This window comes from Chrysemys picta, chromosome 10 (genome assembly GCF_011386835.1).
Source record: "Chrysemys picta bellii isolate R12L10 chromosome 10, ASM1138683v2, whole genome shotgun sequence".
Classification (NCBI taxonomy): Eukaryota; Metazoa; Chordata; order Testudines; family Emydidae; genus Chrysemys; species Chrysemys picta.
The window spans coordinates 40,347,175-40,369,961 of record NC_088800.1 but is presented as its reverse complement, the minus strand read 5'-3'; the positions used below and the strand labels follow the sequence as shown (position 1 = coordinate 40,369,961).

The following is a 22,787-nucleotide window of genomic DNA, read 5'->3' as shown; positions in this document are numbered from 1 at the left end:
GGGGGGTATGTGATGGAAAGTGGGGGCTGCAAGGGGGAGGCTGGGTCTGGGGTGGGGAGGACACAATGGTGGGTCCAGGAGCTGCTTTGCGCCCTGCTGCAGTGCCATGGCCCATGCAGTGAGCACCTACAGCAATGCCCTAGAGGGGATTGGAGCCGGGTGGAAAGTCAGCGCCCCCACACACCACCCGGAAAGGGGTATGTGCCTAGGGGGCAGCAGCCCAGGCGTCTTGTCTTCCTGCTCGCTGTGCCTGGGGGTGTGTGGGGAGAGGGGCGCCCTGGCCCAGAGCCCCCTTGGCAGGGTACTGGCCCTGAGTGTAGCTGTGTTGGCAGGTACCAGGGGCTGAAGGAGAGCTGCTTCCCGGCCCTGCTGGACCAGTTTGCTGCTGTCCACCAGTGTAACCGCTATTGTGAGATCCTGGGCCTGAAGAGTCTGGAGAGCCTGCAGCAGCCAGCCAAGCCCAAGGGCTCCAAGAGCCCCTCCCTGGGCAGGAAGGCCCCCTCAGCCCAGTCCAGCCCCCAGCTGCAGAAGAAAGGCCTGGCAAGCCCCCAGGGCACCCGGAAGGGCGCCGTGAGCCCCAAAGCCTCCCGGAAATCCACTGAAGCTGGGGAGGCCCAGCCGGCCCCGAAGCACAAAGCGCTGGAGAGCGACAGGCCCAGCCAGCTGCAGTAGCCAGAGCCTTGGTGCAGCCATGCAGGCAGCGTGCCGCCGTGCACACCTGGAAAGGGGACCCAGCCGCTGCTCCTTCCTGTGGCTCCCAGCACGCCCCTGCGCTGCGCTCTGTGTGGTGTGCGAGTGAAGCAGTGACTAGGCTGGCGCCAGTGCGGGGGGCCCTGGGTAGCCTAGTGGGCCGGAGCTGGCTCGGTGCATGGCGGGGCCTGCACAGCCGCTGTAGGGAGCATGGCAGCTCAACTCTGTTACCTCTTTAAAACAACAGCTCATCCAGGCCGGCCGAGCCTGCCAAGCCCCAGCTGCCAGGGCCATGCAGGCATCACAGTGCCCTGTGCAGAGGGTATTGGGGCAGTGTGCCAGCCTGACTACCAGGGGGCACTGGTCATTGCCTGATGGTGACCCTGAGGCTCATTTTCTGAATCCCTCCTTTAGACTGTGCCGGCTTTTCTCTGGTTCTGCTCCGACGCCTGGCCCTGGTGTTCTCTGCTGGCGACCCCTGGAGGAGAGCGAGCAGCTGGTGCTCCTTTGTGTGCCACTAGGAATGTGCCGCTCTACCCTGCCAGCCTGCAGCTGTCTACAGTGCACTGACCCCGCTCGGGCATGGGTGCCACAAAGGCCTGGTAGCTCTTGGGTCCCCCCGGCTCGCAGCACCTCCTGGTGTTTTCCCTACACATGCCCAGCAGAAATCCCTGACCCCAGGTCCCTAATGGGCCATACACAGGCCCTACTAACCTCTGCTGTAGTTTCCCTGAGCCCGGCTAGTTCAGCACCTCTCTCCGGTCCCACCCCATGCCCATTACCTACTGACTACTCTGTAGGGGGAGCATGACTAGACAGGCTGCTTGGTCCCTCTTTGCCCCGTGGGGATGGCCGTGTGTTTTCTGTGATTCCCGGGCCTGGAAAGTCTGGCAGCATCCAGCCCTCGCTACAGAACCATGTGGCAGATTCTTCGCTTTCCCTGATGCAAAGCAGTGCAAAGCCAATCTTCCACGTGTGCTTCACGTGTTACTAATGCAGCATTGTCTGCCTGAGTCTGCGGGGGGGCGCATTGCCCGGGGCCTCTCAGCTGGGAGTGTTTAAGTTTGGAGTCTATCGGGCGCAATTAAAATATCACCACTTAGTTCCCTGCCTATTATGGTAGTGGAAGTGCTTGGGGTGTCTGTGTTGTAATGTGCCAATCACAATGGTAGGTGGGTGCCAGTCTAGCCAGCACAGAGGGGCGGGTGGGGGGGAGTTCAAACCTCCTGCTCCTGTAAAAAAATATTTCACATCTTCTCCAAGGGGAGAGGGAACAGCCCAGCCCTGCCAGCAGAGCCAGTACACTCTGCAGCATCCTCGCTGGCAGACCCAAAGCAGCTTCCCCTGCACCCCATCCTCATGCAGCCCTGGGCACTTGGATCACTGCAGGATTGGGCTGGGAAGAAATAACCCAGCCTTCCCCTGACCAGGTCAAGCCGCACCCTGTTGTCCTCAGGCCAGTAACACCCTCCCTTTGTGAGCTGACAAAGTCACGGGCTGGGCCACAGCATTGGGTGTGTTTTGGCACAGTGTCGGTGGGGGGTGTGCATTGGAGCCGGCCCCTCTCTGTGGAGTGTAGGGATCAGCGTTCTGTTCTCCTAGGGCAGCAGGACGTCCCAGCGAGGCAGCCCTGAGTGGGGTTAAGATTTAATAGTGGCCTTGCCCCTTGACCTGGTAATGCTGCCATAGCACAAACCGGATTTAAAGCTGCTCTAAAGCAGAGCTGAGGATTCCCTATTGTATGCAAGTCCTGCCCTGTGCTCCCCACCTTCCCCATCTGCCAGCATAGGGATGGGGCCACCGATCCTGGCCAGCAGAGAGGCTTCTTGGGAGCTGGTTCAAGTTAGTGCAGCCTCAAGGCTGTTCTACCTCATGCTGGGGGTGCCAGTTCAGCCCCCAGGCTCAGCGGTGGAAAGATGGCACATTCCCTATCTCCCCTGTATGCCAAGAGCTGCTCTGGTGCACCTGGGCATCTAGCCCAGTAATTTAGCATTCAGCTGGTCTTATCGCTCACCCCTTTGGATCCAGGGAGGGTCTGAACCCACCTTCCCAGCTGTGCCCTGTTGGCTCTGCCCTGCCTCTACACACCCTCCCACTCCTGGGATCAACAGGCGAGTCCTTCCTTTGCCTCCGAGAGACAACCCCAGCCCTGCCTGCCTCTCATCCCCCAGGCCTGTAAGCCCTGCCCCCACAGGCCTCCATTCTTCTGGTTTGTCTCTAGGTCTCGTGGCTTCAGTGCTGGCGATGTAGCTGCGCTGGGGGCGGGGAACAAGATGTGCCTGCTGCTTACGCTGCCAGACTTTGGCTCAAGCACAAGTTCTCTTGGCTACTGCCTCCCAGTGTGGCTGACAGCGGGGCTGTGGCCTTGTTTAAAGGGGCAGACACAGGCCATGTGCTCTCTTCTTGCTTCTTCATGGCAGAGTATGGGGGCCTGAAAATGCCCTGTCTGTTTGTTCCATTAGAATGCAGGTCCTGTCTGGGCTGGGGAAGCGGTGAAGTGAGGACATCACAATAGCCGAGCAGCAGGGGCTTGTTTGCATTAGTGATTTGCCCGCAGGTTGGTTGGTTGCTTATTGCCTGGGGGTGTCACTGCCACAGTGTTTGTGGCTCACCCCAGGGCTCGGCCTAGGCAAGCAGGTCACTGGAGGTGAAACTTTAGTGGAGACAAGCCTGCTCTGTGAGTGTGAGCCGCTGTTCGGTGCCCTTTGGTTGGTGAGTTGGTAACCGTGCTAACGACCCCGGAGCAGGGAAGGCCTTCCCTGTAGTGACGGGGTTACGGGCTCACAGCAGCCAGCCTGAGTCTTCCCAACAGCCCTGGCAGGGCAAAGCCCCACAGCGCAGACACGGCCTTGGCTGCTCCTGCAGGGAAAGCGCAAGCAGAGCCAACCTTGGAAACAAAACAGCCCCCACCCTTCTCCTGCACAAAGCTGCCAAAAGCCCGGGTTTGCAAACCCCCATAGGCCTCATCTTCACCAGGAAAGGAGGTGTGATCTTACCGCGAGCTAGCTAACATAAGGGGAAGCCCTAGTGCAGACATGTCTGGGGGTAGTTTTCACATGAGTTATCTCGACCTGCTATTTTGTGTGAAAGCTACACGCTGCCTTGGCTGCTCTAGGGTTGAGCCTGGTATTTGCTAACCCTCCTGCTCGGGTACCGCTGGCAGCTGACATAATGCCCCAGCACAGGGAGCCACTTGTAACAGGCACAGCTGGATTTCCTTCTCCCTCTTGAGCCCTGCTCGCGGGAGGACAGGGAGGGCTCACGTTTGGGTTGTGTTTTACGAGAAGGAATAAACAGTAGCTCTCTTGCTGTGAATGCCTAGCAGCGCCAAGGCACAGGGAGCAGTTGTTACTGCTGTGTAGCTGGGGAGGTCGGTGCTGGACCCCCCGCAGGTGCCCTTGCCTAGCTGCACTGCGGTTAAAGCTACCCCCGCCTTGTCTCCACTAGGATCCCACAGGAGCTAGCTCGGGCCTGTTAACTCGCTGTAAAAGCTCACCTCTTCTAGCAGTGACCGCAGGCTGAGCCGCCCAGCTAGTGCAATTAATGGTCAGCCTGGGCCAGCGGAGGGGGAGGGGAGCTGTTGAGGCCTTGTCCCGTTGGGCTCAGAGCACAGACTAGCTGTGACCGTGGGGCATGGGACTGGGATGCCACAGAACTTCAGTCCCAATGGAGGTGACTGGTGCTGGCAGCAGCAGTGTTGTGGTGATACAAAGCCGGGTGCCCAGCCAAGCTGCCTGTGCTAGGGAGCTGCCCGGCTGCTGCTTTGCACTCCATGGCTGCGGCTGCGCTTCGCCCTTCTGCCGGGGCCGATTCCTGCTCTCAGTCAGCCCATTGTAAGATAACCGTGTACATACTCGTCTGTGTATTGGCAACTGGGTGTGCGCGAGTGCAATAAAACGCGATGGACTGGCCTGCTCTCCAGTGCGTCTCTCCCGGCTGGAGGGGCTGGGATACCCCTCCTTCCTGCTCTCCCGCTAGCTGGGGGGTGATATGGTGCCTAGCAGCGTGTTGCCCAAAGCTCAGCATAGCAGGGGTTTGTCTCCGGGGCGGAGGAGGGGGACTGTGTGTGGTGCTGGGGGCAAAGGAGAAGGGGTTTCATTTTTCTAGTCTGTTTGCACCCACTCCCAGGTGTAGGGTAGGCAACACCACCTGGGTCGTGAGACCAGTGCCTCAGCCGGCACCCTCCCTGGCACAGCTGCAGCCCCCATCCCAAGGCAGGTACAAACTCTGAGGAGTGCAGTGACGAGACCTTGCTGGAACCCCATCGCCTGCTGGTGAGTTACACCAGAGTCTGGCCAGCAATGTGCTCCAAAGGAAGGTGTGAAACCCCTGCCTACATGGCTGCAGTGACGTTGGTTCCTGAGCCATCAAGCAGGGGCTGGCTTCTGCCCTGACGTATGAAAGGATGGAGCCCTTTGAAATCTTCCTCCTCTTTCATGGAGCTGCATCCCTTCTTATTATTCAAATCATACATTCCAAAGCCAGCAGGGACCATGCTCATCATCCTGCTGACTGTGTGTGTGACGCAGGCCAGAGAACATCCCTGAAGGAATTCCTTTCTGAAATCCAGTTCTTATTCTGTGTTCAAGCCTGCTGAGCTCTGGCCCTCAGCGCTTGGGGCAGGAAGTTCCACAGGTTCCATTTATAAACTATAGTGTGTTTAAAAGCAGTCCCCCTTTCCAGTTGGAAAGTTGCTGCTTTTTAATTTCATTGGGCTTCCCTTTGGGCTGCTTTGCCTGGGAGTGTAAACAAGAGCCCCAAACTAACCTTACATATCTCTCCATGTCCCCTCCTTTCTAAACTCTATGGCTAAGCTGTTCAGTCTCTGCATGGGAAAACCTTCCCCCCGCTGTGTTCTGCCTCATCTTTGCACCTGCTCTCTGGCCACCAGGATTTCTGAGCTGGGGTAACCAGACCTGAACACAACAGGCTAGGAGAGAATGTACCAGCGGTTTCGAGAATGGCACAATAGTGTTTTCACTGCTCTTCTCAATCCCAGTCCTTATGCACCTAAACACGTTGCTGGCACCTGTAACTGGTCGTGCTGCACATTGGGCAGAGGCTTTCATTGAGCTCCCCACAGGGATGCCCAGCTCCCTTTCCTGGGGCCACACAGGTAATTTAGACCCCTGGGATGCGTAGTAGTAGTATTCTCTCTAAGGTGTATTACACTGTATTATTCACCAGTGAAGTTCACTTGCTGGATCAGGTCCCTCAGAGGTGCCTTGCAGTCCTCACTGGATTGACTAGCGTAAATACCGTTGTGCCTCCTGAACGCTCATTAATAAACATATTGAGCCACGTGAGCCCTAAGACGTAACCTTGAGTTTCCTGTTCTCCTTTTGCCATGCTGGAACTTGACCTTTCTGAGGCCTGATAGACTTCACCTCTTCCCCTAGGCTGATGTGGGCCTTGTTTGCTCTGGTTACAGCCATGGGGCTACCCCAGTGTAGCTGCCCCCTCCTAGAGCGAAGCTGTCATATGCTGCCATTTGCGCCTGTGCAGCTGATCCTCGTTTCAAGCAGGGGTAATCTGCAGGGGTGCACGTGGCAGTGCAATGGCAGCTGGGCCTAGCTGCACGGGAGCAGCTATGCCTGGGCCTGGTTGCAGCTCCCTGAGCCCCTGCCGAGACACCCTGGTGCATAAGGGGCTTCTGGAAGTTCCACTGATCTGCCTGAGTGGGGATGGTGCAGGCAGGGGGCTGGGATGGACCCTGCCCTGAAGGGCCACAGGTCAGAAACCAGACAAGTTTCTGAATAACTCTCAGGGCTGCCCCCTGGGACCACTCATGCACCCTCTATGGAGTTATTCAGCTGTTACCGTTGCATTGCCACTCCCTCAGACTCACAGCCTGGATTAGTCTGCAGCAGCCCTGTTGGCTTGGTTAGGCATGGACTCACCCTACTCCTGTTGTGTCCCACCTGCTCTGGGAGGATTCTCAGGTGCATGAGGCAGATTGGAGCTTGTAGTCTAAGATGCTCAGTGTTACTGTGAGGGCACAGGGTCTAGGCGCTCCCTAGGGAGATATGGTCAGATGCCTAGGTTTGGAGGCAATAAAGGGCCCAATCTCACAATGCAGCTGGGTCTGGGGGCCAGGGAGGAAGGACCTTTTATTACAAACCAACCTGGGTAAGTCTGATTTTGGCACTGGTGACGCAGGTGGCAGGTGCCTAACAGGCTAATGATCAACATGCAAAAACCTAGAGTTCCAGGCCAGACGAGAGCATTAGATCATCTAATCTGGCCACCTGTATACCACAGGCCAGAGCCCTTCCCCCACTTACCCCAGGAGTGAGCCAATAACAGGTTTAGGCAATGTCCATCTCCCGGAAAGGTGTTCAGGCTGGATTCGGAGACATCAAGAGCTAGCGAAGCCACCACCTCCCTTGGTAGCTTATGCCAATGTCTTCAGCATCCAGCCACTGGTTCTTGTTCTGCCTTTGCTAGATAACCGACTTCTCTCACTGCTCCCTTGGCTGTCCTCCCTCACCTGTGCCTTGGGGCTCTCCATAAATCTGTGAGTGCTGTGGGGCAGAGACTGACTTTTTGATATTGTTACAGAGCCCTGCACCATGGGGCCTTGATCTCTGCTTGGGACCCCCCCAGGCATCACTGCAATACCAGCAGCAAACAACACAGAAGCAGTTTCTGTCCTTCTCTGGAAGCTGTCAGCCCCCAGGCATGGGCCCAGGGTAGAAGGCCATGGTAACCAGGATGAAATCTAGCAGTGACCACGCGACCTGGTACAGAGCATGGCTGAAACTGCTGAGAGCTGCTCACTGTGGTCAGGAACCCAGCTCCTGCCAGAGGGCTCTTTCACTTGGAGGCCACCTGCTGCTCTGCGCCAGCTCCCAAAGGTGCAGCCCACACCAAGGAAGGCAGCACAGTGGCCGTAGCGGTTCACAACTCCTGTTGCTTCCTGGCGAGCCATGTAGGCAGGCGCATTTTGGGTCTGTCCGCACTGCAGCTGGGGATGTGTTCCCAGCTCAGGCAGACAGACTGGCAGTAGCTTAGCGTGAGCTAGCGGGCTAAGAACAGCTATTGCAGGTCAGGCAGCAGCTCAGGCTGGCTGCCTGTGCTTGGACCCTGGTGGTTGGGCAGGCATAGACTCAGATAGCCCAAGCCGCCACCTGTGCCACAGCAGCTACACGACTATTTTTAGCATTCTAGCTCAAGCTGAGCGAGTGTGAGTCTGGCTACGCGGCATCACACCTCCCTGCAGCAATGCAGCCGAACCCTCCCAGGCCAGGCATGTGCATTACACCCACTGTCCCAGCGTTCACTTCGCCCTGAGGGCCCACTGCAGGCATGTTCCCCACACACCTTTCCCAGCCTCAAGGCCGGGTCTGGGTTAGAATCCCATCAACATACAATAGGACTGAGGCTCCTAAAGGGCTAGATCCACAATGGGATTTGGGTGCCTGCCACTTAAGGTGCCAAAGTCCAAAATGTAGAACCTCAAAACTACTGCTCAGTGGCCACCTAACCCTCTAGGTGCCTAGATTTGCACTGGTGAAGTCCCCTAGGCACTTAACTTTCTACCCTGGGATATATCCATGGCTGCCTCTGGCTTGATGCCCAGTGTCTAGCTTGCTCCTAAGCCCCAGCAGGATTTGCACACTAGTTCCCTCCTCCCCAGCTCTCCTGCAGGGCCCAATGGCAGGAGGTGCTAGAAGCTGCCTTGGGGAACATCAACAGACCAACCCCGCATTGAGCACAGCAGGAGGTGCCTCCCTTACACTGAATAGCCCCATGAGGGGAGGGATAGCTCAGTGGTTTGAGCATTGGCCTGCTAAACCCAGGGTTGTGAGTTCAATCCTTGAGGGGGCCACTTAGGGATCTAGGGTAAAATCAGTACTTGGTCCTGCTAGTGAAGGCAGGGGGCTGGACTTGATGACCTTTCAAAGTCCCTTCCAGCTCTAGGAGATAGGATATCTCCATTATTAAATTATGAATAGAGCACTCACCCAGGACAAGAGACCCATGTTCAAATTCCCCTCTGCCTGATGCAGAGTAGGGCCATGTTCCAGGCCAGTGTCCTACCCCCCAGGCTAGGGTGTACTCCAGGGTGGGGCTCTGGCCACCTTCCTTGGTGAAGCTGTTCCATTACATCTCCTTATTGGAGCAGGGATTGAAGCTGCCCCACCCACATCTCAGTGACTAGTTTAGTATTTCTAATGACAGGACCAGCCTCCACTCTGGGTTCGGCACTGCAACCCTGAGTCTAGTCCCTTTGTGGAGCTAGCCAGCAAAGTCACCTAGGCCTTGCAAAGCTACATGGTGTGACAAGTACCAGTGAAAATCTGGGCCTTTGTCTTGCCGTGCCTCATTTCCCCACCTGTAAAATGGGGACAGCAGCAGCCCTATCTCATCGGGTGTTGTGAGGATCAGTAGCACAAAGATGGTGAGGATCTCAGCTGGGGATGACAGCCAAAAGTACCTGCTGTGACAGAGCAGGGAGAGATCTTGTCTGTCTTCCTGTTTGTACAGGGCTAAGCACAGTGGGACAGGAATAGTGATGGCTGTACCGATGGGGGCTGGCAGGGAGAGGTGGTGCGTCAGTGAGGTGCATGGTGGGAAAGAGCTGACAGCGGATCCAAACGCAAGGGCAGAATAAAGGCTGGGGTTTCCAGAAGGGCTCAGCGTCCCCTGCCCCCCAGCTTGAGCCAGATTGTCCAAAGAGCCCAGTTCCCCTGTTCACATACGGAGGCTGGGTGGCCTCCCACTGTCTGGATGAGTGGCAGCTGCACAGTCCAGCCAGGAGGACTGGGCCAGGAGCACTGCAAGGAGCTTGGAGGCACCCGGCACTCTCCATGGTTTTATTAGTATGTAGTATAATATTAACATAAACAAAGCCTCCTTGAATGTGTGGGACAAGGCTCCTAGCCCAGCAGCTGGGCAGGAAGGAAGCCTGCAGGGCATTAACCACCATGGCACACACCGGAACCACAAAGACACAGCAAGTCCCACAGGGACTGGTCAGACAAGGCCTGGCTTGTCAACAGAGTTCAGCCTGGGTAGCCACCCAGGAACCTGCTGGTGCTCCCTGGTTCTGGGGCCAGCCCCAGGGCGGTTGCTGTAATCCGCACTGGTGGGCACAGCCCCAAGGGACTGGCAGAGGAAATCCCCATCTGGGGCCAGCTGGCTGTTTTCTGTCCTGTGTCGTCTGAGAGGTTCATGGGGCTCAAGGGAGGTAGAGAGTCGAGCCAAAAATACAGCATCTCCCAGCTCCTTGTCAGAGGAGGAAAGGCCAATGGGGCTGTGACCATCGTGCTCTGGAGAGGGTTAGCCATGGACCAGCAGTGCCTGGCCAATGCCCTGCTCTCACACAGGCCGTAACTGGGCTTTGGGAGCTGGCGCCGAGGGCGAGTGCTGGTTTGGGTGGCTGCCCGTCTCCTCTAGGGCAGCCCAGCGCAGACTGTGTTGTTGTAGTGCCCGCAGCACTGTGTCAGAGAGGCCATGCTGAGCTCGAGTCCCACCCAGCTGCCGGTGAAGGACAGGGTTCCATTGTTGCTGAGCATGGTGCTGGAAGGGAGAGTGCAGTCAGGGTCAGTTGCACCAAACAAACATCTTGCCATGGAATCAACACCTGGGAACTCCATGGCCTGACACCACCCGAAGCACAGAACCCCTTCCCCACTCCCACTGACCCACCCACTTCCACAGGGTCTCCTCTCCCCCAGGCCCAGAGCCTCAAATCCCCTGTCTGTCTGGCTGGGATGGCTTGGCTCCCCCTAAAGCCCTCCCCCACCTCAGTGCTGCCCAGCCAAGAGAGTTTATCATGAGCCCAGTGATAGTGGGGGTTTTCCTTACAGCCCCAGCTCCTGGAGTCAAGTGATTAAGGCAGTGTCTAGCCCTCCCCGTTGTGATCCCCAATGGCTCTGTCAGCAGAAGGCAAACACAGACCCAGCTGTATTAGTTGAAAAATCTCATGATTGTTCAACCAAATTCATGATAGTTTGGGGCCTGAGTCATGATTTTTGAATGGCTGGGGTTGGTGACACTGTCTTCTAGTGCCAAACTCTCCCATGTCCATCCAGCTCTACACCGCCACTCCCCACATGCTCAGTGAACTCTTGCACCCAACTCTCACCTGTCCCACCACTTCCCTAGGCTGTTAACCCCTCCTCGCCCTATGCAGCCTCTCCGCAGCTCAGCATTCCCCTCTGCTCAGAGCCCTCTCCCACGCATAATCAGTCCCCTCCCCCACAGACACCCAGGGTCAGGCCCCGCCCCCACTCCTGCATTCCCTGCTGCATTTTTTGTCTACGTCCGGGTAACATTTTTTGCACATTTTTTTCATTCAAAACCACCAGCCATTTTTCAAAATCAAAATGTTTCAGGAGGAACCGTCACCATGCTGGCGCTGGCCTGCGAAACGGTCAGTGATCGCTGTGATGCCAATGCCTGGAATTGGTTTCAAAATCTCCCCTTTGCCCCACCTGGGCTCTTGGGCCAGGCTGCATCGCAAAGGGCCTTTTGAGAACTAGTTCAACACTCGCCACTGCAGCCCCTCAAGCTGGGCCCATTCTGAGCCCTGCCAACCGGAGCCGCTGCCCCTTGTTTGGGATACCGACGGCGGCCCTGCTTTTCTCCCTGCGCCCTTTAGGTGCGGGTCAAGCCCCCAGTGGTGGCAGGGGATACTGCACCATGCCACACTGCACTGGTGTGGGTGGGTCTGAGCCCCATTAGCTCCCAAAGACCAGCTGCCCCCCTACATAGATGCAGACCCAAGCCAGGCAACAGCCCCACCCAGCCAGTGTGGCCAGGCCACACAAACAAAGACAAAGGACTCACTTAGCAAACAGCTGCCGGCAGCACATGTAGATGTCATAGCTGGTGGTGTTAAAGGTTGCCATGCTCAGGAATGCAGAGCAGTCGGCCACTTCCCCTCGGGGCACGTACAGGATGCCTGGGGGCAGGGAGAAGGAGTTTGTTATCTAGGGTGTTACTGGTCTCAGACACGGCCAACATTTGCTAGGAGTGCCTTGTGTTCACGCCAGGGACCCAGTGGCCTGGAGTGGGAAGCAGCATAACACCTTCTAAGAGAGCCTCTCCAAGCCTGCAGGACCTGCAGCAGCCAGGACCCCTGCCATGGCTTTGAGTCAATCCCAGCGGCACATGGCTCGCTTTGCCGCCTTGCGTTTCTGATCTCCTGGGTGTGCTCTGCCGATGCAGACGGTGCCTCAGCGATGTGGCCTTTGGGGGAGGCAGAGAGATGCCCCTGGGCCTGTCTTTGAAATGGTCACATGAAACCCCCCCAAGGTTCATCCCGGGAGGCTGCACAAGCTGACAATGGCAGCTCTGTGAGCAGGTGTTACAGGGCTAGCCAGGCTCTGGGCCCCACCCAAATGCGCCAGGTGTCCAGGAGAGCCTGCCAGACAGCAGGTGGATGGGAGAGTCGGGGTCTGTGGGGCAGTGCTGTCAGCCAGAGCAGAGCCAGCACCGGCATGACACTTGCCCAGAACCAGCCGCAGAGGCGCAAAGGTGACATAAAGCTGCGTACAGCCCAGGCCCTCCTGGAGGTTCAGCACCATCCTAGGGAGCTGGAAAGCAGGGACTGTACCTCCCACCACCACCGGGCTCCAGTGGGTTGTGAGTCTTTGGGGGAGGGGGGAGCTTTGGGAGTGTGTGAGGAAGTGGGCTGGGGCGCACCATATGCACAGGGCAGGGTGGAAGCACACATGGAGCCAGGAGTACAGCGGTGGGGCGGACAGATGTGGGCTATTCCCCATGGCTGCGGCTGCCGAGTGGGGAACTCCAGTGGGCCCTGGGCCAGGCTATTTTGCCCCCAGCACAACCCCTCTCTGTGTGAGGAGCACTCAAGGGCCCACCACCCCCATGGAGCATCCAGCTCAGCCCGAGCCTGCCCCAGGCCTTGCATACCCATTCAGTGAACATGCTTGGCAATTAGCATAGCCCCACCCATGCAGTGACAGGGGCCCTCCCCTTACACCTGGGTACTCACAATGCCCAGCCACCTATGGGCCCGCTGGCCCCTCTCCCTGGCCAGCAGGGCTGAGGCCTGTGAGTGGAATAATGGATAAGGGCTGTTCTCCAAGTGCGAGGGCCAGTTACACAAGGGAACCGAGTGTCCTGCTGCAGCCACAGGGCTGGGCCTGCCTCACATCCCTCTATGGGGTGGCCGAGCCAAGCCAAGCAGCTGGGCCACCTGCCCTTGCTGCTCCCGCACAGGGCACAGATGTCCCAGGCCAACCAGGATTCTCCGACTGGCCCTTTGCATAGGCCTCTGCCAAGACCTTGGCAAGATGTCACCCAAGGCTATGCCCTGAGCTGCATCTCCCACTGCTGTGTGGGGAGGGGATGCTAGGGTCATATATCCCACTGGAGGGGCGGGGAGGGCTGGCCAGAGGCAGGGGGGCCAGCAGCAGGCTTCATTTCTCCTCCTGCCCCACACTGCTTGGGTCTGGACAGAATGCATGATGCAGAGAGACCTCAAAGCCTCTAACAGAAGGGCTTAATCCTCCAGCCCCCAGCCAGGCAGCACCGTTCCCCAGGTCGTCAAGGCAGGGGCCAGACAGAAAGCAGCCCAGAGCAGGGCCTGACTCTGAGCACAGTCGCGGATCTGGAAAGGGAGGAGACGGCAGACACTGAATCTGCCTGTGCAGAGCCACACCCAGCCAGCTGCACCACTCGGCAGGCCGGCGGCCAGCACAGAGCCCACCAGGGAGCACTTCGTGGTCAAGCCAGGCGCTGGTCGGCACTGGGGCAGCTGTGCATCGGGCTGACCCCACTGTCGCTCTGCCTAGCACAGACAAGGTTTGGTCAGAGGCCAGTGGCAGTGGGTTAGCACTTGGGCCTTTCTGCTCTGTTGACAGGTGATCAATCCTGGCTCAGGTAGGGTTGCCAACTTTCTAACTTCTAAAAACCAGACCCTCCCTGCCCCATCTCTTCCCCCTGTGGCCCCGCCCCCACCCTGTCTTTTCCCCCAAAGGCTTTGCCCTGCTCTGCCTCTTCCCCAGGCCGTGCCTCCAGCCCCGCCTCTTCCCGCAAGGCCCTGTCCCCCGCTCGCTCCTCTTCCCCCCACCCATCACTTGCAGTTCTCTTCCCTCCCTCCTCCTCACTCTCCTCTCCACTTGCCCCACCCACAGCTGGGCTCCCTCTGCTCCAGGGCTGGGATGGGAGCTGCAGTCTGCTGCGGAGCTGGCTGCCTGCCTGCCCATGAGATGCAGGTAGGAGGCAGCCCATCAGTGCAGAGACTGGCGTGGGTTTATGACCTAGACAGAGCCTCCCCCACCTGTGGTAACCAGACTTTTGGTGTCTGCTCAGTACATGTGACCGGACACTGCCAGGTCGCCTTTTCAACTGGAATTTCCAGTCGAAAAACCAGACACCCAGCAACCCTACGCTTAGGTCACAAGTGAAGATGAGTTTGATGGGTCTCAGCCTAGTCCTTGTTGAAGATTCCCAGGGAGGCTGCATGTTGGGAGAGAGAGGCATCAGCCAGTGGAAAGCATATACCACTGTGAGCCTAACCGCCATCTCTCTCCCTCACTGTTCTCAGGGACTGAGCTGGGGTCTCAAACAGATTATCTGCCCCCCTTAATGACAATTTCTCAATTCACTTTCCAAAGACCCAGTCTGCTAAGCAGCCGTCTCTCCCTGCTCTCTCAGAGCTCCAGACTCCCCTCATTCCCATCACCCTTCAGGGGCCCGTCCCAGTGGGCGCCCGGGACAGTGAAATCTAGCTGGGGCCGTACCTGCGACACAAGCGTTGAGCATGGAAACGCAGGCCCCGGTGAGCAGCGCTCGCAGCACGATGCTAGCAAACTCACTCTTCCGCTGAGGAACCATGGACGCTACAGGGAGCAGAGGACAGTGTGGTGAGAAAGACTCTGCGCTCAGAGGGGCAAAGGCTCATCTGCCTGTTGTGCCCTGGATGGGGTTGTGCAGGTGGCAGGCAGCCGCCAAGGGACTTCTAGCCCCTGCCCACCACTAGCCCAGACGACCCCTCAGCCTGGGGCCAGGCATGCCCTTCCATCTCCCATGTAACCCAGGATGCCCAACTGATGGGGCTAGTTCTACAGTGTTATGGTGTCTCTAAAATCTACCAAAACACGTTGGAAGCAGAAAGTCCCTGCATAACATATTTCCTTGTGCCATGGAAAGTAGTTCCTGGAAGGGAGAAATCGGGAAATATAAGTGGGACAATATGGCTGCGGCAAGGGGGGGGGGGGGCGCTGCCCCTCCAGCCTCTACCCTCCATGCGGGAGAAACATCAAGATTGATACAAAAATTGGTAGAATTAAATTAGTGTTACTAGGGCTGTCAATTAATAGCAGTTAACTCATGTGATTAACTCAAAAAATGAATCACGATTTAAAAAATTAATCGTGATTAATCGCACTTATAACTATAGAATACTACTTGAAATTTACTAAATATTTTTGGATTTTTTTTTTACATTTTCAATATTGATTTCAGTTACAACACAGAATACAAAGTGCACAGTGCTCACTTTGTATTATTATTTTTTATTACAAATATATGCACGGTAAAAATGATAAACAAAAGACATAGTATTTTTTCAATTCACCTTATACAAGTACTGAAGTGCAATCTCTATTGTGAAAGTGTATCTTACAAATGCAGATTTTTTTTTGGTTACATAACTGCACTCAAACAAAACAGTGTAAAACTTTAGAGCCTACAAGTCCACTCAGTCCTATTTCTTATTCTGCCAATTGCTAAGACAAACAAGTTTGATTACATTGACGGGAGATACTGCTGCCTGCTTCTTATTTACAATGTCACCTGAAAGTGAGAACAAGTGTTCGCATGGCACTTTTGGAGCTGGCATGGCAAGGTATTTACATGCCAGATATGCTAAACATTCGTATTCCCCTTCATGCTTTGGCCACCATTCCAGAGGACATGCTTCCATGCCGATGATGCTTGTTAAAATAATAATGCGTCAATTAAACTTGTGACTGTACTCCTTGGGAGGAGAACTGTATCTCTCCTGCTCTGTTTTACCTGCATTTTGCATATATTTCATGTTATAGCAGTCTTGGATGATGACCCAGCACATGTTCGTTTTAAGAACACTTTCACAGCAGATTTGACAAAACACAAAGAAGGTACCGATGTGAGATTTCCAAAAATAGCTACAGGACTCGACCCAAGGTTTAAGAAGCTGAAGTGCCGTCCAAAATCTGAGAGGGACGAGGTGTGAAGCATGCTTTCAGAAGTCTTAAAAGAGCAACACTCTGATGCGGAAACTACGGAACCCAAACCACCAAAAAAGAAAATCAACCATCTGATGGTGGCATCTGACTCAGATGATGAACATGAACATGCGTCAGTCCACACTGCTTTGGCTCCTTATCAAGCAGAACCCATCATCAGCATGGAAGCATGTCCTCTGGAATGGTGGGTTGAAGCATGAAGGGACATATGAATCTTTAGCGCATCTGGCACGTAAATATCTTGCAATGCCAGCTTCAACAGTGCCATATGAACACCTGTTCTCTCTTTCAGGTGATGTAAACAAGAAGCAGGCAGCATTATCTCTTGCAAATTGTAACCAACCTTGTTTGTCTGAGTGATTGGCTGACCAAGAAGTAGGACTGAGTGGACTTGTAGGCTCTAAAGTTTTACATTGTTTTATTTTTGAATACAGGGTTTTTTTGTACATAATTCTACATTTGTAAGTTCAATTGTCATGATAAAGAGATTGCACTACAGTACTTGTATGTGGTGAATTGAAAAAAATTTTGTTTGTTTTTACAGTGCAAATATTTGTAATAAAAATAACTATAAAGTAAGCACTATACACTTTGTATTCTGTGTTGTAATTGAAATTAATATATTTGAAAATGTAGTAAACATCCAAAAATATTTAAAATAAATGGTATTCTATTGTTAACAACGCAATTAATCGCAATTAATTTTTTTAATTGCACGATTAATTGCAATTATTTTTTTAATTGTGTGACAGCCCTAATTATTCCACCACATGCTTATGTTGTTAGTTATGTTGTGAGATTTTCAAACCAATCAAAGGAATTCCAGGAGACTCCTGCTTTCTGCCCCTCAGAGACAAGCCAAGTGTCAAGAGAGAGAGCATCATGTTTATGACCCTTGGACTGCAGCTTGATATTCGATGTGATTTGCTGTTGGCCTGCGATCTGCAGGATGGGGTTGGTGGTCTAGTGGTGACTGATGCGTTCTGTGGAGCATTCCACAGGCATCTCTGAATGCAAACTGTAAAAATATAGTTTATTCTGAAACAACAGATCTTGCAGCTATTTAGGTCCTGACATCAAAGGGGCGTTGAGACCAAAAAGGGATGTCATGTGTAGGCATGTCTTGTCAGAACCATACACCAGGAGTAAAGTGGGTTTCTTTTATAAACACTCTAAAATCTTCATTCTGCAAATGTGAAGGAGAACTGTAGCGTTTCAAGTGTGGACAATACCTACGCCAACTGGAGGGGCTCACCTGTGGGCATAGGCGCTGACTCCGTGGGTGCTCCGGAGCTGGAGCACCCACCGGCAACCCCCCCCCATCAGCTCCCCTCTTCCTCCCAGTGCCTCCTGCCTGCCAGTGGACTCCGCCAATCAGCGCTTCCCCCTCTCTCCCCGCGCCTCCCACCCGCTGCGATCAGCAGTTTTGCAGCATGCAGGAGGCTCAGGGGGAAGGGTGGAGGAGTGAGGATGCTGCATGCTCAGGGGAGGGAGTGGAATGGGGTAGGAAGAGGCGTGGCGGAGCAGGTGCGGGAAGAGGTGGGATGGGGGCTTGGGAGAAGGGGTGGGGTGGAGGCGGGAAGAGGCAGAGCAGGGGTGGAGCCTTGGGAGGGAGAGGGGGGGGCAGGGCCTGGGACAGAGGCAGGGGTCAAGCCTCCCCCAGCACATTGGAAAGTCGATGCCTGTGGACGTAGGTAATCCACCTCCCTGAGAGTCGGTAGCTAGGTTGATGGAAGAATTCTTCTGTTGACCTAGCACTGTCTACACAGGGACTTAGATCGGCTTCACTACGCTGCTCAGGAGTGTGGATTTTCCAGTGTAGACCTCATTTTCTAGTGTAGACCAGGCCTTAAGGTTACATGAGATTTTCCTGCCACAAAAGAACAAAGGCAGCTAGACTTGCGTTGTATATTCATTAAACAGACACATATTCAGGAGCTGACAGAATCACCAAAAGCAACCCATGAAGCACTGAACCAGTGCAAGGCCAACAGAGAATATTAAAAGCCATTCCGGCTCTAAGAAGGTGTGTCTTGTCATTCCTGTAAAATTATGAGAGAAAAGGGGTACCAAACTCTCTGCTCTCACCTCCAAACACCCACTCAGAACAGCAAAAAAACAACAGCTAAGAACTGGGAAGATTCAAGAAGGCACCAGCCTGATGACAACCAAAACTTCAACATGATGAGATGGAAGTAGCCAAAAGTCCTGCCAAGGGGTTAGAGTTAAACTTTCCGGTAATGATTCTATTGGGATATGGAAATGCTGCAGTAACTTACAAAGTTCACAGTTTCTCCTGTTAATCACCAAATAGTAAGACCACATGATCCTGGAGAGGAGAGCGGCCATGTCTACACCACAAACTTATACTGACTCATGTTACGTTGGCAAGCAGCGGCTGCAGTCAGTACATCGCTTGTGCACGTGTATACTTGGCTCCTTGTGTCCATGATGCACCTACTCACCAGGAATGCTTGCATCAATGCAGAGTGCAGTGCACCATAGATAGGCATCCCAATGTGCAACTCACCACCGTCCAGCATGCTGTCTTTTGGGAAGATTTGGCAATGCATGATGGAGCCAAAACGAGTTTCACAGGGGTGACTGGGAGCATGGGGTCAACTGCCCAGTTTGCAACTGTCTCCATCCCATAATGTTATCTGTATCCCATAATTTTCACACCTTTTTTCAAAATCCCACAAACCCGCATGGCCCTCCCCGCTGTCTGCCACCTGCATACATCTGCATTGTTGTCGTGAGCATTGTGAGCACAGGACGCATGATCCTGGAGTATTTGCAGAGCTGCAAGAAGAACCGAATGAGTGGGGAACGTGACGATTCCTTGGAGGACAGATTGCTGTGCGACATAGCGAGAACCAATTCAAAGTTGTTGGCAGTGGTCATGGAGCAGCTGCAGATAGTGAAGCACCAGTTCTGGGCCCGAGAAACAAGCACTGACTGGTGGGTGCAGGTTTGGGATGACGAGCAGTGACTGCAGAACTTCTGGATGCACAAGGCCACATTCCTGGATCTGTGTGCTGAGCTTGTCCCAGCCCTCCAGTGCAGGGAAACCAAACAGATGCACTGACAGTGGAGAAGCGAGTGGCAATCGCACTGTGGAAATCTGCACCACCAGATTGCTACCGGTCAGCCAGAAATCAATTTGGAGTCGGGAAAACCACTGCGGGAGCTGTTGTGATGCAAGTGTGCAGGGCCATTGATCGCCGCCTGCTGCGCAGGACTGACTCTGGGAAATGTTCAGGACATAGCGGATGGATTTGCAGCAATGGGGTTCCAGAACTGCAGTGGCACGATAGATGGCACACATATCCCTACTTTAGCACCAAATCACCTTGCCACAGAGTACATCAACAGAAGGGGCTATTTTTCTATGGTTATGCAAACGCTGGTGGATCACCGGGGACGCTTCACCAACTTCAGTGTGAACTGGTCAGGGAAGGTGCATGACACTCGCATCCGTAAGAACACAGGACTGTTTGGAAAACTGCAAGCCAGGACTTCCGTTCCTGACCGACGGATTGCCATTGGGAATGTTGAAATGCGAATAGTGATCCTACTCCTGGCTCCCTTGGCTCATGAAGTCATACACTGGCCACTGGCTCAGCAGGTGTAGAATGACAGTCGAATATGCTTTTGGTTGTTTGAAGGGTCGCTGGCATTGTTTACTCACAAGATTGGATCTTAATGAGAAAAATATCCCAATTGTTATAGCTGCCTGCTGTGTCTTGCATAATATCTGAGACGCAAAGGGGGGAAAGTTTTGGCTGGGGGTGGAAGTGGAGCAGCTCTCTGCTGAATTTGAACAGCCAGATACAAAGGCTATTACAAGAGCTCAGTGCAGAGTGATACAGCTCAGGGAGGCTTTAAAAGACCATTTTAACAGTGAGCCAGAGTAGTGCTGTGGTGTTGTAATGTTCTCTACTTGGCCCTGCTCTTTTGTGGCCTGGTAGGAATCATGTGGTGATTGCTGTACATGTAGGAATATAACATTGTCAAAGCACCTATTAATTTTGTTTCTGAATGAGTTGTATGACACTGCGCAGTAACAAGTAATTGGGCGCTTTCAGAACTGCTGAGCAGTCAGCAGCATATGTTGTGAACTAATAGAGATGAATTATGTTCCAACTAATATAATTTTACTCTGTAACAAAATCAGTGCAAAAACAAAACCACATTCAATTTTAAAACAAATCTCACTGAAAGCTTAATAAATAAATTAAGAGACCAGAACTTATGAAGGCGAAAGAACATTCATGTCCATTTCAGCTACACATGCATCTACCATGGCTTTCACAGGTTAGCGTATGAGAATCTGTGACTTTCTTTAATGTCCCCGAGTTGGAATGGTAGGGATAGTGCAGTGACCCCTGGTGCTACGTGGAATGTTGAGAGGGGTATAGGGAGGTCTCAATATTGAGCTCTCAATGAGCTGCAGAGGGAGGCAACCATGGGATGGTTGAACCTGCAGGTCCACCAGAGTCTGCAGCATCTGTGTTCTTTGCTTGAGAAGCCCCACTATGTCTTGGTGCATCTCCCTCTCCTTTTCTGTCTGGGACTCCTGGGCTTCTTTCCTCTCCACTTTCTCCTTCTCTAGGTTGTCCACAATGTTCATCCTCCAGGCCCTGTGCTCATGGTCCGATGCAGAGCTGGCTTACAGGATCTTCGGGAATGTATCATCCCAAGTCATCTTCTTTCTCCTCCTTATCTGGGCTCAGGTATTCTATGGGTGTGGAGGGGGTGACCCTGAAGGCCGCAAGGGCAACAGCTGCAGATACAACACACACAGGTACCATTGTCAGCATATTCACTACAAAAAGCAAAACTTAAGATGCAGACCTCACTCTCCTTGGTCCCTAAAAGTTGTGAGCACTACATTCTTACTTCGGCTTGGGATGGCTTGTGCACGGAACCCATCACAGCACCAGCCTCAGCGAGTATGGCATGCTGGGAGTTGGAGACATGAGAAGGGAATTGCTCGGACGCATGATTCTAGTAGTGCAGGGCAACTGCACTGAATACTCACATCATGTTCCACAGGTGGGGTGATTTTAGCTGATATCTCATTCCTGAGGGTAACAAAGGCATAAAGCTCACAGCTGCTGCTGGCGTCCCAAAGCCACCCGGGCTCATATGTTGCTAGCCTGCGTACTGCAATGGTGCCTGCTGAAGTTATTCCTGAGTGGCATGGGAAAGTGCCCTACCACGGAGGAAGAAATAAGGCAGCCCTCCCTAGAAACCTTCGGCAGAGGATTGCAGAGGACTTCCATGGAAATGTCATCGAGATTTCAGAAGGATTCAAGGGACATCTCTGTGTACATAAACAAATAGCTCCACATGGCTCCCCTGCCTAACTCTAGAGAGGACTGAAAAGCAGTTAGCTACTAACAAAAGGTCAAAAGATGGTGTCTTGCTATTTTGGAGGGGTCCCTGTAATTGAAAATTTATCTACACGGGGTGCTTACTTGAGGTTCCTTCTCCTGCATTGGACTTGCCCATGCTCGACTGGTGGGACTGGCTGGACTGTAGTGGAGTCAAATCAGGTCCTGGCTTGCTGTGCAGTTGGATCTCCCAGCCGCCTGTCCCCCATATTCCTCCTCCTCCTCATCCACCACCTCCTGTCCTCACTGTTCACAGCAGGGGCCTGTAATTCAGGCTCCTCAGAGGTATCCACGGTGCTGTTGTGGTAGTGGTGGGATGTCCGCCAAGGATGGCATGCAGTTCTTTGTACAAGCAGCAAGTCTGCAGCTCAGCACTGGATTGATTGATGGCCTGCCTGGCCTTCTGGTATGCTTCCTGCAGCTCCTTGGCTTTCATGCAGCACTTCTGCTGGTCCCTGTCCTACCCCTTCTCCTGTATCCCCTGAGCAATCTGCTCATAGATGTTGTCATAAATATAAAGGGAAGGGTAACAACCTTTATGTATGCAGTAACATCAAATCCCTCCTGGCCAGAGGTACAGAATTACTTACCTGTAAGGGGTTAATCAGTTCAATTAACCTAGTTGACACCTGACCAGAAGGAACAATGGGGAAAGAAGATACTTTCAAATCTGGGGGGGGAAGGGGAAGGTTTTGTTTGTGCTCTTTGTTTTGTTCCCTTTTGGGACAAAGAGAGAGACCAAGCAGGTAACCCAGCTCCTACTGAAATGATACCTCTAAAATTACAGAAATTGTAAGTAATAGCAAGGAAATGCATTAGATTATCTTTTGTTTTAGCATGTGAATTTTCCCTATGCTAAGAGGGAGGTTTATTCCTGTTTTGTAACTTTGAAGTTGAGCCTAGAGGGGAATCCTCTGTGTTTTAAATCTTTTTATTACCCTGTGAAATTACCTTCCATCCTGATTTTACAGAGGTGCTTCTTTTACTTTTTTCTTTATAATAAAGTTCTTCTTTTAAGAACCTGATTGGTTTTTAGTGTCCTAAAAACCCAAGGGTCTGGTCTGTGTTCACCTTGTTAATCTATTGGTTGGGGTATTATTCTCAAGCCTCCCCAGGAAAGGGGGTGAAGGGGTTTGGGGGGATATTTTGGGGGGGATAGGGCTCCAAGTGGCCCCTCCCTGAATGTTTGTTTAAAACACTTGGTGGTGGCAGCAATACTGTCCAAGGACAAGGAAAGGAATTTGTGCTTTGGGGAAGTTTTTAACCTAAGCTGGTGGAATATAAGCTTAGGAGGTCTTTCATGTGGGTCCCCACATCTGTACCCCAGAGTTCAGAGTGGGGAGGGGACCCTGACAGATGTCAATCATTTATGCGGCTGGTTCAGAGCTGTGTCTGCACAGCCTCTTCTTCCCGGAGACCCAATATCTCCTGTTTACTCCAGGCCGGAGCATGTCTGGAGCATGTAGCCGGCACTATCATCATCATTTAT

General features: G+C 53.5%; 2 protein-coding genes across 7 annotated transcripts in view; one reads left to right on the top strand and one right to left on the bottom strand.

Moving 5' to 3' along the window:
* ALPK3 (alpha kinase 3) overlaps window positions 1–22,323 on the top strand; it is a 117,208-nt gene extending 94,885 nt beyond the window's left edge. For all 4 annotated transcript variants that reach the window (XM_024103968.3, XM_008166762.4, XM_065558477.1 and 1 more), the window contains one exon: window positions 333–22,323. In XM_024103968.3, the coding sequence (XP_023959736.2) occupies window positions 333–672 (340 nt within the window). In that variant the 3' untranslated portion in view covers window positions 673–22,323. The remainder of the gene's footprint in view (window positions 1–332) is intronic.
* LOC101934720 (sodium/nucleoside cotransporter 1-like) overlaps window positions 9,686–22,787 on the bottom strand; it is a 54,180-nt gene continuing 41,078 nt past the window's right edge. For all 3 annotated transcript variants that reach the window (XM_065558480.1, XM_065558478.1, XM_065558479.1), the window contains 3 exons: window positions 14,412–14,510; window positions 11,488–11,602; window positions 9,686–10,215 (listed from right to left, as the gene is read on the bottom strand). In XM_065558480.1, the coding sequence (XP_065414552.1) occupies window positions 10,089–10,215; window positions 11,488–11,602; window positions 14,412–14,510 (341 nt within the window). In that variant the 3' untranslated portion in view covers window positions 9,686–10,088. The remainder of the gene's footprint in view (window positions 10,216–11,487; window positions 11,603–14,411; window positions 14,511–22,787) is intronic.